The sequence below is a fragment of the Eucyclogobius newberryi genome, unplaced genomic scaffold (assembly GCF_026437365.1).
Source record: "Eucyclogobius newberryi isolate DKJ021-1_F unplaced genomic scaffold, fEucNew1.0.hap1 SCAF_7, whole genome shotgun sequence".
Taxonomy (NCBI): domain Eukaryota; kingdom Metazoa; phylum Chordata; class Actinopteri; order Gobiiformes; family Gobiidae; genus Eucyclogobius; species Eucyclogobius newberryi.
This window is the reverse complement of record NW_027316389.1, coordinates 19,773,484-19,789,644: the sequence shown is the minus strand read 5'-3', so window position 1 is coordinate 19,789,644 and position 16,161 is coordinate 19,773,484. Positions and strand designations below refer to the sequence as shown.

Sequence of the window (16,161 nt, the reverse complement as noted above, 5' to 3'; positions counted from 1 at the left end):
ATGAGTTTGCATGTTTGTGTTTGCCGTCATTTTATTCACTGCTGTGTAAAAGTACTGTGTTCAGTAACATCCGCTCGTGGGAAAGGTGTGAGGTAAAAGTACTGTGTTCAGTTCAGGACTTTTGCAGTAGCCATGTCACCATAACAAATGTTGGTGGAATGATTATTGATTGTTTTTTTATGAATAAACATTGCAATTTTATTCATGTGACCTTCTGAAATCAAAACTTAGAAAAAAAGAACTTTACATTTAGTTTACTTTTTTGAGGAAAGACTAAAGAAGCACTTTAGCTTCTAAAATCGTCACATTTATTTTCATAATTATACAAAAATAACTATTTCAGTTTGAAAATTGTCTCTTTTCTACGAATTGAAAACAAATACAATTATTTTTTCTTCTAAAAATGTCTTTATGTTGATATTGTAACCTAAACAATCACAATTATGTACATTTATAATCTTGACATTCCTATACTTTTCTCTATCTGTACATTTTTTTAACTGGACGGGAAATAAAAAGTACTGTATTATTTTGCACATTCACGCAAACAAAAAATATAAATCCAAATTACTTGAATAAAGAATTAAATCACTACATTTGACTCTAATACTTCTCAAAACTTGCGTGAAATACCTTTACTTTTTCACTATGTTTATAGACAGGTACTTCAATACTTTTTATTATCATCTTTGTATTAATTTAATATTTGAGCTTTTACTTGAGCAATAACTTTACTGATGCTTCTGTATTTTTATTGAACATCAAAAAAGGCAGAAAAGTCTAGTTTAATCTCCCAAACAAGAGAATAAAGTGATATTTCTGCGCTTTTGTGATTCATTTTATGCTCCATTCACATTTTGTGCGACACTTTAACGTCAATAAGACATTTACAGACACATTCTAGCACTTTCATGACACTTTATAAAACATATTGTCTGACTGATTGTTATTGAGATCACCCAGAATATTGAGATGTTTATGTTTGTCCATATTTCTCACTCCTTTTCAGACTCCAGACCACAAGTGTCAGTGGAGCAGCAGCTTTTTACCTCGATGCTCTTGACACTGCAATTTGTCAACGTCAAAGCGGCCGACTCCTGCTTCAAACACATTAACTTTGAGGCTAAAATGTGCTCAGAAGTTACGCATAATCACTTTCACTCAAGAACAGTTTGTATTGTCCTGTGTGGGGATGTAATCGACTCAGGAAAGGATTGGATCAGTCGGTTTTCTGAGTGTTTGACGGATAAAAAGTGCACAGACAAGACCTCGAGTTCACACGATTGCAAATATTTAAACAGAAAACTTCCAGTGAACAGTTTATTTATCTGTAAAAAGACAATCTCACAATTCATTGCAAATCTCAAACTCACTGTAAACCTGTTCCTTTCTGCTGTGATCCAGATAAATCCTTTTAATCCCAATGAAACAACTCCATCGACCCATTAATCGACAACTAAATATCTACAGCCCTAGTACAGTTCTATTATTATTTTTTACCAGGCAAACACAGGAGAATCCACCTTGAATCTCAGGCACAGGGAAAAACGTGTTCCAGAGGAGCACGTGAACGCGGCATTTGCAACCAAAGCGTAATCGAGAGCCAAAATCACTCAATAATTCACTCAAAGTCACTCAATTATGATTTTGCAAATAATAATTCCTGATAACAGCTTTTATTTTGTTGAAGAATTGTTTAATGTAAGAAAATGTTGTCAGTTGCATGTAAATTGTTCTTAATTAGTATATAGACTATTTTGTCATTGAATAACGGGCAGAGAATCGCACTTTTGAGCATTTATTGAGGTGAAAGGCATCTCTGAACTGGATTTAAACCACGTTGTCTGTCCCTGTTTAGTTCTCTGACTCTAACTGAACGTGGTTTCTTGCCCGTCTTAGGTGCATGGCGTGCGTGTCTAGCCTGTGGGGTTGTCAGTGGAACATTCGAGACCACAGCTGCAGCGACATGAACGACGGCATCTACGGCCCTCACATTATCAAACACAGACAGGTTTGTGGAGTGCCGCACGTAAAGTCACGCTAAATCTACATGTCTGACCCTTTAAATGATGTTTTCCCGATGAAAGTTGTGATAAGAAGCCATTTTAGAATCAAAAATAAGAGATTTGATATAAACTCTAAAAATGGTAAACCTAAATGTAAAATGCTGTTTATCTGTCTATTTACGCCACATTTACTGCACTTTTTGGTCACATTTTAGAGGAGTCGTATCCTATAAGACGACGTGAATGACAAATCGACCATCCAGACAGGCGTGACGTTTCTTCTCCCAAACATTGTGACGCTAAAATTGTGACATTGTCTTAAATAAAGTAAAAAGTGATGGATATAAGTCTTTGCCAATAGAACAAGGAAGTTTTGTTATTTTTTCAAGTGTAATTTGATGTTTTTTTCTAATCTCAAGCTAGAAAATGCTTGTATTTGTGTCTTATTTTAAGTAAAACAATTTATTTTATGCCTCTTCCATTGGCAATCTTACTTGACAGACAGAGAAGATAAATGCCACTTATTCAAGCACTTATCTTTATTTTAGACAGTAATTTTCACAGTGTAGCTCCATCCAAATTATCAACAAAATGTTATGTTTGCCCTTAACGTCCGTAAATACAAAAAACAAAGCTACAAAAAACAGCGCATTTTAAAAGTCGTAATTCCTATTTGCTCATTCAACTAAGTGATTGAGGATTTTCTTGAATAAATGTATTAAATCTTAGTTGAAGGCGTGCATGTCGCATCCAAATCGCTCGGTGAAATGAATCAGAGTCCATATGCCGCCATCAGCTGGGACCATCTCGTGTGACGAAACGCAGCAGATGTGGCGGTTAAACGTCTGTCGCAGCCGCGCCTCGAGGAGTCACTTTTTAAAAAACGTGCCATCATCATTTTATTTAGATTCATTTTGGATTATTTATGTATGTTTTCTCTCCTCAGGCCGCCCAGTGTCCCAAGTTTGAGAACCCGGACCCGGTCCTGATCCCAGTCGGCCACAGGGGGCGCATCAGCTTCGAAGGGTTCAATCTGGCTCTGTACGAGGTGTGTGTGTGTGTGTGTGTGTGTGTGTGTGTGTGTTTGTGTGTGTGTTTAGGTGTGTGTGTGTGTGTAGGTGTGTGTGTGTGTGTGTGTGTAGGTGTGTGTGTGTGTGTGTTTGTGTGTGTGTGTGTGTGTGTGTGTAGGTGTGTGTGTGTGTGTGTAGGTGTGTGTGTGTGTGTGTGTGTGTAGGTGTGTGTGTGTGTGTTTGTGTGTGTGTGTGTGTGTGTGTGTAGGTGTGTGTGTGTGTGTGTGTGTATGTAGGTGTGTGTGTGTGTGTGTGTGTAGGTGTGTGTAGGTGTGTGTAGGTGTGTGTGTGTGTGTGTAGGTGTGTGTGTGTGTGTGTAGGTGTGTGTGTGTGTGTAGGTGTGTGTGTGTGTGTGTGTGTGTGCGTGTGTGTGTGTGTGTGTGTAGGTGTGTGTAGATGTGTGTAGGTGTGTGTGTGTGTGTGTTTGTGTGTGTGTGTGTGTAGGTGTGTGTGTGTGTGTGTGTGTGTAGGTGTGTGTAGGTGTGTGTAGGTGTGTGTGTAGGTGTGTGTGTGTGTGTGTGTGTAGGTGTGTGTAGGTGTGTGTGTGTAGGTGTGTGTGTGTGTGTGTGTGTAGGTGTGTGCGTGTGTAGGTGTGTGCGTGTGTAGGTGTGTGTGTGTGTGTGTTTGAGTCTGTGTGTGTGTGTTTGAGTGTGTGTGTGTGTGTGTGTGTGTGTGTAGGTGTGTGGGTGCGTGGGTGTGTGTAGATGTGTGGGTGCGTGGGTGTGTGTAGATGTGTGGGTGCGTGGGTGTGTGTAGATGTGTGCGTGTGTAGGTGTGTGCGTGTGTAGGTGTGTGTGTGTAAGTGTTTGTGTGTGTGTGTAGGTGTGTGGGTGCATGGGTGTGTGTAGGTGTGTGCGTGTGTAGGTGTGCAGGTGTGTGTGTAGGTGTGTGTAGGTGTGTGTGTGTGTGTGTGTGCGTGCGTGTGTGCGTGTGTGTGTGTGTGTGCGTGTGTGTGTGTGTGTGCCTGTGTAGGTGTGTGTGTGTGTGTGTGTAGGTGCGTGCGTGTGTAGGTGTGTGTGTGTGTGTGTGTGTAGGTGCGTGCGTGTGTAGGTGTGTGTGCGCGTGTAGGTGTGTGTGTGTGTGTGTGTGTGTGTGTGCGTGCGTGTGTAGGTGTGTGTGTGTGTCTGTGTGTTGGTGTGTGAGTGTGTGTGAAGGGACTAATGGTGCCTTTCTTCTGTCAGAACTAGAAAAATCACCATCTAATAAGGAGCATTTATCTTGTTTTGACTACATTTTGACTGCCTTAAAGTAAGATTGTAATGGAACAAGCATTAAATAAGAAAAAGACAAGCATTTTCCAACTTTAAGTGTGGAAAACATGCTGCTACACTTGAAAAGGTGATGCTTTTCTTTCAAAATGAGCTAAATAATGAATTGTGTTTGTTTGTTTGTTTGTTTGTTTGTTTGTTTGTTTGTTTGTGTGTTTGTTTTTGTTTGTTTGCTTCCTCAGGGTCGTTCCTTCACCATTGGCACCGAGCTGATGAAGAACGTAGAGGAAGACGTCTTCTACGCTGACACGTTTTACAGTTTCAACGGCTTCAGCGTGAGTGGAGTCTCTGGACACTTTTGGAAACGCATCAGTGCAAATATATCATGGAAATGTGTTTTTTACTCTTCAAATATATATATATATATATATATATATATATATATATATATATATATATATATATATATATATATATATATATATATATATATATATATATATATATGATTCATAAAAGACCCTACGGCGTAACTACTTAACCGTATGTTTTAATTGCTTTTAAGGTTCATTTTTGTACTTAATTATCCTGTTTTATGGTGATTGTGTCTGTGGGATATGATCAATACCATAATTTGTTGCAATATCGTCACAAAGGCGCTGGTACAGCTGGCAGCCCGGTGTAAACGCTCTACTCTTTTCTCACACTTTTTTCACACTTATTGTGCTTTATCTTCTATATTTAGTAAATATTTTTTTCTATTTTACTGTACGATAGGGACACGCGCTAGAATCGTTTTTAATTCAACTGTTTTTAACTTTTTTCGGCTGAATATTGAGTGTTTTTCGTCCTGTCGTCGTGATGTGCGCTAGCTCTGAGCTAGCCCCCGGCCCCCCCGCGCCCTCCGGCCGCAGCTGACGTACGCCGTGCCGCGGTACACGTTTATATAAAAGAGGAACTTCACGAACAATCGGGACACGCACTGGAATTGCTTTAATTCAACTTGTTTTGACTTTGTTCGGCTGGATTGAGTGTTTTCGTGTCGTTGCGATGTGCCTCGGCTCCGTGCCCCCCCGGCCCCCCGCGCCCCCCCGGCCGGCACCGGTGCGTGTTTACACAAAGGAAGAACTCATGAAACTGCGGAGTATCGTCGTCTTAGCCGGAGATCGTCACGTTATCCCGGCGGACATCCTAAGGAAAACGCAAAGTTTGACATGGTCTATAAGAGATCTTCTACTGAAAGTGTTTTTCAGACTTCCTATAAGTGATCTGTTCTTCTGTATCTACCTCTGTATCTACCTGCGTTGCATCAATGAAATTTCCCCATGTGGGACAATAAAGGAATATCTTATCTTATCTTATCTTATCTTAATATTTATTTTTTTTATGCCTTTTTAACCACAAAAATGAACTATAACAACTCAAATATTCAACACCAATGATGTAATATAATTGTTACATATTTTTGTTGAAATAAGTAAAAATAGAACACAATATAACCAAAAAATAAATAACTATAAATAAATATAAATATAAAACATTGTAAAACAATATGTGCTTGATACACTTCAAAAATAAATTAAAATTGCAATATAGAACTGAACACATTATTACTTTAAACAATAATACATTACTGTTCCAAAAAATGTGAATTATAAAAATGTACTATATTTCTGAATTTCACATCAAATAATAATGCGTTATGTTTTAGAGGAGAAATTGTAGGTTTGCCAGCAGATTCTATACATGTGTACGTAGGCAACATTTTGAAAACTGTAATGTAATGTTTATGTTATTGATGTGGCGACAGTGCCTTTTAATCGACCAGAAAAGCTAAGAATAGTGACCTAAGAAATACTTCACTCTCTGTCTATTTATATTTGTACTATATATTTTATTTGCACTTCAAACGTTGCAAAAGTTCTAACACCACCCTGCCGTTGTAGCTTCAAAGAATACAGTTTAAAAGATTAGATTAAACATCCACTCAAGATATTTATACACATGTTAAAACCTTTCATTTTCCCACGCTCTTTGACACTCTCTAGCGCCCTCTACTGCCCTCGCCACCACCTCTTTTTGTTCCGTTTTTCCATTCCGCCTCGGGCCATGTTCTTTTTTTACAACATCGATTTTATTTCCCTAGTTGAGAACCTGCCAAACCGTGTGTCATTTTTTATAATCTCTTTTTCCCCCGGTGGCGTCGGGAGGGCGTGGCGGCCCACACCGGCAGCAGAGGAACGCTCAAGTCGGTGCCATTAATCTGTGGACTGAGCTTTAATAATTCATTTTCTTCTTTTTTTCTAGTTTTCCTTCGACAAGTCCCCGGAGACCAACGTGCTTTTCTACGTCAAGGACAAAGAGACGGGCAAAAAGATGGACAGCACCCTGAACGGTACGCAGTCGACGTCTGTTTGTCAGAGTTATTAAGCTGGTTTTGAAGGCGCACCGTGTGAAACTTTGGTCCCGCCGACTGAACCGCGCCCCATTTCCACCGCCCCGCCTCGTCTTTTGAACGCCCCCCCCTGCGCTCTTTGTCTGGCAGTGACGCTGTACAACTGCGCCGTGGGCCGACAGGACTGCAGCCTGTGCAAGAACGCCGCCCCCAAGTACAGATGCGTGTGGTGTCCCAAGCAAAGGGCCTGCGTGTTCGAGGACCTCTGCGCCGCCCTGGACATTTACAACGTGGAGTGTCCGCATCCCCAAATAACAGACGTAAGTTACGGGAAACGCAGGAACCTGTCGCCATGTCGTAAACCATCGGGAGGGCCGCGTAAGCAAAGAAAAGATGATTTTAAGAGTTCAAAAGGGGGCTGACGACTTGGGTGAACTGCGAACTAAGCATACGCAGACTGTATCTACTGTGAAATGACAGAAAATCTGATTTACCGTATTTTCCGGCGTATAAGTCGCACCAGCCAAAAAATGCATAATAGAGAAGAAAAAACAAATAAGTCGCACTGGAGTATGAAATGCGTTTGCAAGTGTGAAAATAACAAATAATGTCACAAATAAGTCGCTCCAGAGTATAAGTATATAAGTATAAATATAAGTATAAGTCGCACCCCAGCCGAAACAATGAAAAAAGGTGCGCCTTATAGTCCGGAAAATACGGTATTTTCAGTAAGTCTTGGTTTTTTTCGTTGTTCGGCTCATGTTTTTTCATATATTCTGCTTGTTCTATGATTGTTTTTATTTATTTCTCATGTTTTATTATTTCAAAGTGCAATTTTCTCACCTCACGGCTTGAAATTTGAAAACACTACTGTAAAAATGTCATCATCTGTGAATCCGACGTGTGCTAAACTCCGAAGGTGGTCGTTTTAGTCATTACTTAATCAAAGTGACAAAGCTAATGTGCCTCGCTGGCGCTTTTCCGCTCACTGTTTTTGTTTTGCTTTCATACCACTTTAAGCTTTGCCGAGGAGAAGCAGAAACATCTCCCTTCAAATAATCTCTCATGTGGAGATATTTCCATAAGTGAAACGTCGACATGCAGTATATTTGTTTTATAGCACGTTAAATTCTGCCGTTTTGAATGCCGCTGCTATTTACAATGACCCAAAGGTAAATAAATACAATAAATAACCCACGTATATCACAGTTCAACACTAATATGTCGTCTTTAACTGCACAAACGCCTCCGCAGTCAGCCTACGAGCGATCACCTGAGAAACGTGACGCGGCCGTGTGACTTTCCGTTGCCCCTTGACCTCGTCCCGCCCGCTGCGTTTCGTGATTAGCGCATAGACGCCGCCGGTTAGTTTATCGAGCGGGCGCGCGGGGTAAGCTCGGAGCGCCGACTCTCAGACGTGAGCCACCTCCCGTCGGATCGATGCGCTCTTTGTTCTCTAATTGTCGGGGCTCATTGTCATTGACGGCGTGCTTTGGTTGTCGCATTGACGCCCGGCGCGACCGAGGTTGGCGCGCGGTCGAACGCCTCGCTAAATACGAGCTGGAGAAACAAGGCGCGCTCGGAATCAGAGGTGGGTCACGTACGTTCGCCGCCCGGAGTCATTTTTTTTTTATACATTTGGCCTTATTTGAGTGTTATTTTACGTGTTATTTTTTATTCGTAACGGTAGGTTTTGGTTCTTCCATATTAAAAGAAACATTGAACATTTGTTTCTTTCGGCGCATTCAGATATGATTTACGTTTTCTTTCTTATGTGGGCCATATTTGCACAGTTAGGAGGTCAATGAAGACAATATTGTGTCAAATGTGTTGAAACGCGTCTTTAAACATATATTAGCTGGGGTTTAATTATCAGATGAATGTGAAATGTCTGTAAAATGAATCAGAAAAGTGCAGAAATATGAACTTATACTCTTATTTGAAGGTTTACATCATAAACCTATTGCATTTACATTATAAATCAGCACTTGATCTTAACATGATCTTAATTTTACCCTGTTTTCTGGACTATAAATCGCTCCGGAGTATAAGTCACACCAGCCAAAAATGTATAATAGAGAAGAAAAAAAACATATATAAGTCGCACTGGAGTATAAGTCACATTTTGGGGGAAATGTATTTGATAAAATCCAAGAACAGACATTTAATCTTGAACTGCAGTTTAAAATAATGACAGATGAGAGAACATGGTGAATAGGTGTACGTATGCTAACGCTAACACCTTCAGCTACATGACATATGCTAATGCTAACACCTTCAGCTACATGAGGCACAGACAGAACTGTGGTAAGTGTCTGGTATGTTAACGTGACATATTAACAGTTATTCAGATAACTATAGCATAAAGAACATGCTAACAAGTTTACCAAAGCATCAGTTTTACCCCAAATCACTAAATCCATTGAATTCTTCTTCCTCTGTGTCACTTCTAAACAACTCCACAAACTCAAGAGGAAGAGGAAGTGCAGATTCTTCTTCTGCGTCGCTTAGAGCCTAGAGCGCCCTCTTGTGGATGTCAGTGTGAAAATAATCAACAATGCAGTTGAAAATACATAATATTATCACATATAAGTTGCACCCCGGCCAAACTATGAAAAAAGGTGTGACTTATAGTCCGGAAAATACGGTAATAATGTTGTAATCCGGATTTAGTCTCAGTTTTGCCAACCTTTTCTTTAGTCTTTTTTTGTTCTTTCAACATTCAGGTAAATTGTTTAAAAGTAAAAGGTTTGCCTGGTTATATTTGGGTTTAAATTGTGAACCACTCATGTGCATAAAGCCACAGTTACCTTGATGGTGAAGTCTTTTGTCCCAGTGTTCAGTTTGTTTTCCTTGGAAACTAAAGTCCTGGTCCTCCCTCAGATCATCCCCAGGTTCGGGCCGCCGCAGGGGGGAATCTCCATCACCATCAAAGGGTCAAACCTGGGCATCCACGCCGACGACATCGTGAGCATCAGTGTGGTGGGCGAGCCCTGCGTGCACCAGAAGGAGAAGTACTCCGTCTCCACCAGGTGCTATCTTTATTTCACCTTGATTTACCCACATTGTGTTTGTGTGCAGAGGTTTTGGAAGTGTACGTTACTTTTAGAGACATCTACGTTTTATGCACTGCAAATTTCATAAATCTAACCAAGATTGACCATATCATACCTTATTTTAAGACATTTTTACCAAACAAACACTAAATAAGTCAGATTTTTAAGCTTATTTGAAGAATTCTTGATCAGTGAAATTTTGTTCAAGGACATTTTGCCTAAAACAAATGTATTTTTCTAGTTTTTTGAAGGTGTAATTTTGCAGTGTGATACTTATTTATATTGGAAACAGTTCATTGTATTACATATTGTATGATTTATTTCACTAGCAGAAGTAGACATGTAACTGAACCAAAATATAAAGTCACAATACAATGACATAAAATACATCAACTAAACCCCCCAGTATGAACAATTTACATTTAACTTATAAATATCCCTCACAAACCTCTTAAATATTCACATGAGCATGTACAGTGTGTTAAGTGCACTTAACACAGTGACTCTACCCGAGGATTTTAAAAGGTCAGTAGTTTAATGTCAAGGTATTTACCTAATTTATTTACTTTACAAAGAACCTAAGTTTGTGTCCTCTGAGCTTCAAAATCTCCATTTTAAATGTCCCTTTTTGGCTGTGACGTCTTGTTCTGCCTGTGACGTGGCTCAGATCTTCTGCGCTGCTTTAAAGTCCATAAATCACGATCATTACAACTGTGTGGCTGCATTAGCATGTCTCTCCCCTATGTAATTCCCTTTGCAGGCAGTAGATGGAGCCAAAAGTAATTTCCTAGTGTGGGAAACGTTTTTTTTCTTTTTTGGTTTGTTTTTGTCCTAAAACATGAAATGAAAACGAGAAGACGTTTAAAGGTCGATAACTATACAAATAATGCATAATAGAATATTGTTTTGGCTTATGCATCTCAGACATTTGGCACACCTTCACGTCACTCCTTTGGATTTATTTTGTTTTATTTATACTATATATGTGTCTTTCTTCACATTTTGGCACCTACATATCTTATACTTGACCCTCCTGATCCAACATGGCGGTAAAACCATTCAGCAAAGATTTCAAAATGATCTCAAACGAGCGTCTAATTCTGCTGCACGTTTATATCGATTAGTATCTGCGTATTGACTTTTAACGACCCCACAATCCAGCGACTGCGCTCCGTTCACAGCCCACTTCAAACAGGAGAACAGATGCATTATGGGCCCATAGCTGGCAGCCACGGCGCCTCCTGCCGAGTTTGGGACAGACTCTGCTCCTGTCGCTTGTATTACGACTCATAAACTCGGATCTCTGCCACCAAATGGGAAGGTTTACTTTAGAAAACATCGTCATCGCGGTGTATTCTTTGTACGTTGGGGTTTAGCTTCAGAATGACCAAACACTGACACTGTAAATCATAGGTGCCAAATCTGGCCCGCTAGACGTTTTAATCTGGCCCGCTGAACATTTCAAATTTATATTAAAACAAAATAATAATAATAATCGATTCATAGAACCGTAGTTACATCCGTAACCGCTTTTTATCGCTAAAACTACGCGTCCCACAATGCCGCCGGTGGCCGCCCCTCCCCCACGGGGCTCTGCTGCACTGCTGTGTGAGCTGCCGAGGGAGAAGTGCATTTTAAGCACTTTTGAGCTGAAGTTTAGTGGCGTGTCAGTTCAGGTGTACAGATAACTACAGGTAACTACACAGACGTGGACATGTTAGTTAGTACATTTAAAAGTTTCTTTAGATCTTGAGAAGTTTATTTTGTTATTAAAGTCAAATGTTTATCTCTGTGTAGAACTGTAGATCAACTCTGAAGTTGTAATGACATAAACTGAAGCACAGTGTTGGTGAAATTACACTTGTTTTTCTAAATACATTTCAGTTTATGAGAACAAATGTTTTTTTTGTTTTTTTTAATCGATCCAGTAATTGCTTCAAAACAGCGTAGGCTATATAAAGCTATTTATTTCTTATATTTGTAATAGTTTTATGTTTTACGTTATGTTCGTTATGTTCGACCCAGCCTGAGCGTCGAAATTCGGCCCGCGGCCCAAATGAGTTTGACACCCCTGCTGTAAATCATCAAATTATTGTTATTTTTATTTGTATATATTATTATTTATTTATTTATTTTAATTCATGCATGTATGTTTTTTTAAATTTAGTATTATTGTCCTTTTTTATTGTCCCATTTTTTATGTTATTATTTATTTATTTTGATCAATTATCCATTTATGTTTTTTTAAAGTATCATTATTTTATTTATTTTTGTTATGATTATGATTATTATTTATATATATATATATATATATATATATATATATATTATATATATATATATATATATATATTATTATTATTATTCATGTATTATTCTTAATTATTATTATTTTATTTATGCATTTTTTAAAGTATTATCATTATTATTAGGCCCGAGCGCCACAAGCTGGCGAGAGGCCTATTAATCTCGTAAGGCTGCGAAAGTGCGCACATAGTGCGCACGAAATCGAGCGCGAAGCGCTCGCCCACTTCCAAACACTCACTAACGCACTCCTTCACTCACGCACGCCCCGCGCATACTAATTAGTAGTAGGAAAATGGAACATTACCGTTGTAAACGGGCGAAGCCCGTGCAAAAGTGCGCACTAAACGAGCACTTTACATTGGGATGACGACCGCTTCATGCTTGTATCTGCTCAAATCAATGGAAGTCTATGGGGAGTAGGCGGGGCATCCCGACGGAATAGGGAGTGACGAGCGCGTAAGCGCTCGTAATGATGATTCCACCCCATGGCGGGATGGGGAAGGCTTAGAGCTTTCAAACGATGTATAATTTGTTGTTATAGTGGAAACGGCTATATTGTTTTTGCTAAAAATATTATTTTTTTTATTATTAGGCCCGAGCGTCACAAGCTGGCGAGAGGCCACATAGTGCGCACGAAATCGAGCGCGAAGCGCTCGCCCACTTCCAAACACTCACTAACGCACTCCTTCACTCACGCACGCCCCGTGCATACTAATTAGTAGTAGGAAAATGGAACATTACCGTTGTAAACAGGCGAAGCCCGTGCAAAAGTGCGCACTAAACGAGCACTTTGCATTGGGATGAAGCGGTTGTCATTCCCATATAAAGCACTCATTTGCGCTAAGTAGCTCACGAATACGTTCCCCATCTCTTGCATGTTCCGTGCATATAAGCATGTAATGCAAAAATTTAACAATATTACTGTATAGAGGGCCAAAAACACAAAGTGGGCGGAGCCCACTCAAAATTAACGAAATTACCCGTCAGTGACCAGGGACCCACACCATGAGGTAGGAAAGCGCGAGCGCTTTCCGAAAATGTATACTTTATGATATTTGAAAAATGGGAAACATTGTTTTCGCATCGGAATATTATTCTTTCTTCTTCTTTCTTCTTCTCGGGACCAACCCCCCTATTTTTCACCCAGTGAACATTGACGAAAAGTCACAAAAATTTGCACACCTCTAAAAATCGTGCCTCTCTACATTCTGGCTATTTCCCTTTTCTAAAATAAAAAAATTGGCGCGTCAGCGCCCCCAAATGTACCAAAAATGCATTGAGAGATAGGAAATGACCCAAAAAAAATCTGATCGTAGAATCATGAAATTTGGCTCAGAGGTAGATGGTGATAAGAGAAGTAAAAAATATTATCACGGCAACGCCGTCCGCCCAACCAAATGCCGGCCATATTGCTTCAAAAACGTCTAAGCATGACTCGGGAGTTTTTCCAAACGTCGTACTTTTACAAACTCCTCCCAGGGCGTTGGCTCTAAAAAGCTGAAATTTGGTGAAAATGTTACTGAGTAGTGGGACATCAAAAGTTATTCAAATTACATTGATACCTGTCACGGTCTCTGAGCGGAGAAGCCGCAAACTGTAGCTAGAATTTCAGAAATCTCCCAAATTTAACATTTCTGCCGTTTGCGCAGATAAAGTCCGAATTGCGTCAAATTTGAATCAGTTGTTAAACTTTCTAGTTTGGACCAGTTTAGGCTGACAAAATTGAAATGGCCGCGATAGCGCCCCCTACAGAGTGACCTTTAAATTAACATTGAAGGTCAAAAATTAGTTTTACCAAAATTGTCTAAACTTTACCCAAAATTCTATTTTGCCGTCCCGATCACAAAAGCCAATCACAAAAATGCCTACATTTTTACGGCGTAGTCGTAGCGATGACAGAAACCTCCCATGTTATCCCTATGGGAAAACCGCAAAATCTCTCAAATATCCACATTTTTATGTTTTACACTTTAACGAACTCCTCCTAGTGCGTTTTGCCCACCAACCTCAAAATCGGTGTACGTCCTCTAGACAAGTGGGGCATCTAAATTTATCCAAATTTTAAGGATAACTTTTACGGTCTCTGTGCGACGGAGCCGCAAACGTTTCCCAGAATTCTGACTATTTGGCCTTCAGAGTGGCCTATAAACAATAGAGTTTTTCCAAATGACATGATATTTTGCACAAAATTCGAATTTGCCATCCTGATCGTACAAGTATGAGAGCCAAAGTCATATTTTGTACGGCGTAACCGTAGCGATGACAGAAACATCCCATGTTATCCTTATGGGAAAATCGCAAAATCGCTCAAATCACCACATTTTTACGCTTCACACTTTAACAAACGTCTCCTAGGGCGATTGTCCGATCAAACTCATATTTGGGGAAAATCATCTACACAAGCGGGGCATCAAAAATTATCCATATTTTGATTTTAAGTGCTACGGTCTCTGTGCCGTGAAGCTGCAAATATACTGTCACAAATGGGAAAACCGCCAAATCCTTGAAATGTTCACATTTATGCTTCACACTTTAATGAACTCCTCTGTGGGCAATAGCTCGATCAAGCTCATATTTTGGGGAAAATCATCTACACAAGCGGAGCATTAAAAGTTATCCATATTTTTATTCCAAGTGTCACGGTCTCTGTGTGCTGGAGCTTTGTGTTAATTTGCACTGGTTAAGCACAGCATTGTACATGTCCAATGTGTCACTGTCTTAGTTCTTAGACAATTGCGTTAGCGCCATCTCTGTAAAATGCAGAGAGCAGAGTCGGAAGGCCGGCGGCCCGCGAGGGCCGTTGGATGCCGCTTGCGGCTTTAATATTCTTTCTTCTTTCTTTCTTTCTTCTCGGGACCAACCCCCCTATTTTTCACCCAGTGAACATTGACGAAAAGTCACAAAAATTTGAACACCTCTAAAAATCGTGCCTCTCTACATTCTGGCTATTTCCCTTTTCAAAAATAAAAAATTGGCGCGTCAGCGCCCCCAAACGTACCAAAAATGCATTGAGAGATGGGAAATGACCCAAAAAAAATCTGATCGTAGAATCATGAAATTTGGCGCAGAGGTAGATGGTGACAAGAGAAGTAAAAAATATTATTATGGCAACGCCGTTCGCCCAACCAAATGTCGGCCATATTGCTTCAAAAATGGCTAAGCATGACTCGGGAGTTTTTCCAAACGTCGTACTTTTACGAACTCCTCCCAGGGCGTTGGCTCTAAAAAGCTGAAATTTGGTGAAAATGCTACTGAGGAGTGGGACATCAAAAGTTATTCAAATTACATTGATACCTGTCACGGTCTCTGTGCGGCGAAGCCGCAAACTTTAGCAAGAATTTCAGAAATCTCCCAAATTTAACATTTCTGCCGTTTGCGCAGATAAAGTCCGAATTGCGTCAAACAATTCAGTTGTTAAACTCTTTGCCCTAAACCTACTTGAAATAAATTTATTTGGCGCCACAGCACCCCCTACAGATTTTATATGGAAGTTAAATGTTTAGTTTTGCGAAATTATATGAAATTTGACACACAACTCAATTTTGTCATCCCCATCAAAAAAGTCAATGAGACCCATGTCATAATTGTTATGGCTTTGCCGTAGCGATGACCGAAACCTCCCATGTTATTCCAATGGGGAAATTGCCTGAACATGTTTACACTTTATACTTTCACAAACCCCTCCCAGGGCGTCAGCCCTATTAACCTGAAATTTGGTGAGACTCATCTTCAGGTGTGGACCATCAAAAGTTATCCACATTTTTATTCAAAGAGTCACGGTGTCTGTGCGGCAAAGCCGCACATTTTGCCAAGAATTCAAATTAAAATAGCTTTTTGATGGGAAAACAAAGGGGAGAAGATGTGACAGCGTCACAGATTCAGCAGTAGGCGTACAAAAAGGACAATTGGGGCGCGTTAGCGCCCCCTCCTCTTGCGGCGTGGCGGCGGTGTGGAGGCGGCGTGGCGGCGGTGTGGAGGCGGCGTGGCGAGGGCCGATCATTGCCGCTTGCGGCTATATTTGTTATTGTTATTACATTACAATTTCAATTTGTTTCCATAAATCTCGACTTTTATATCATTCAACTCCTCATTTTGTTGTTGCATGGTTATTTAAAACTG

At 40.0% G+C, this 16,161-nt stretch overlaps 1 protein-coding gene across 1 annotated transcript in view; it reads left to right on the top strand.

The window, feature by feature from the left end:
• Positions 1-16,161, top strand: part of plxnb2b (plexin b2b) — a 253,304-nt gene that overhangs the window by 148,598 nt on the left and 88,545 nt on the right. Inside the window, exons 10-15 of the mRNA XM_072435874.1 lie at positions 1,900-2,011; positions 2,953-3,054; positions 4,527-4,619; positions 6,592-6,679; positions 6,830-6,999; positions 9,563-9,711. Of these exons, the coding sequence (XP_072291975.1) occupies positions 1,900-2,011; positions 2,953-3,054; positions 4,527-4,619; positions 6,592-6,679; positions 6,830-6,999; positions 9,563-9,711 (714 nt within the window). The remainder of the gene's footprint in view (positions 1-1,899; positions 2,012-2,952; positions 3,055-4,526; positions 4,620-6,591; positions 6,680-6,829; positions 7,000-9,562; positions 9,712-16,161) is intronic.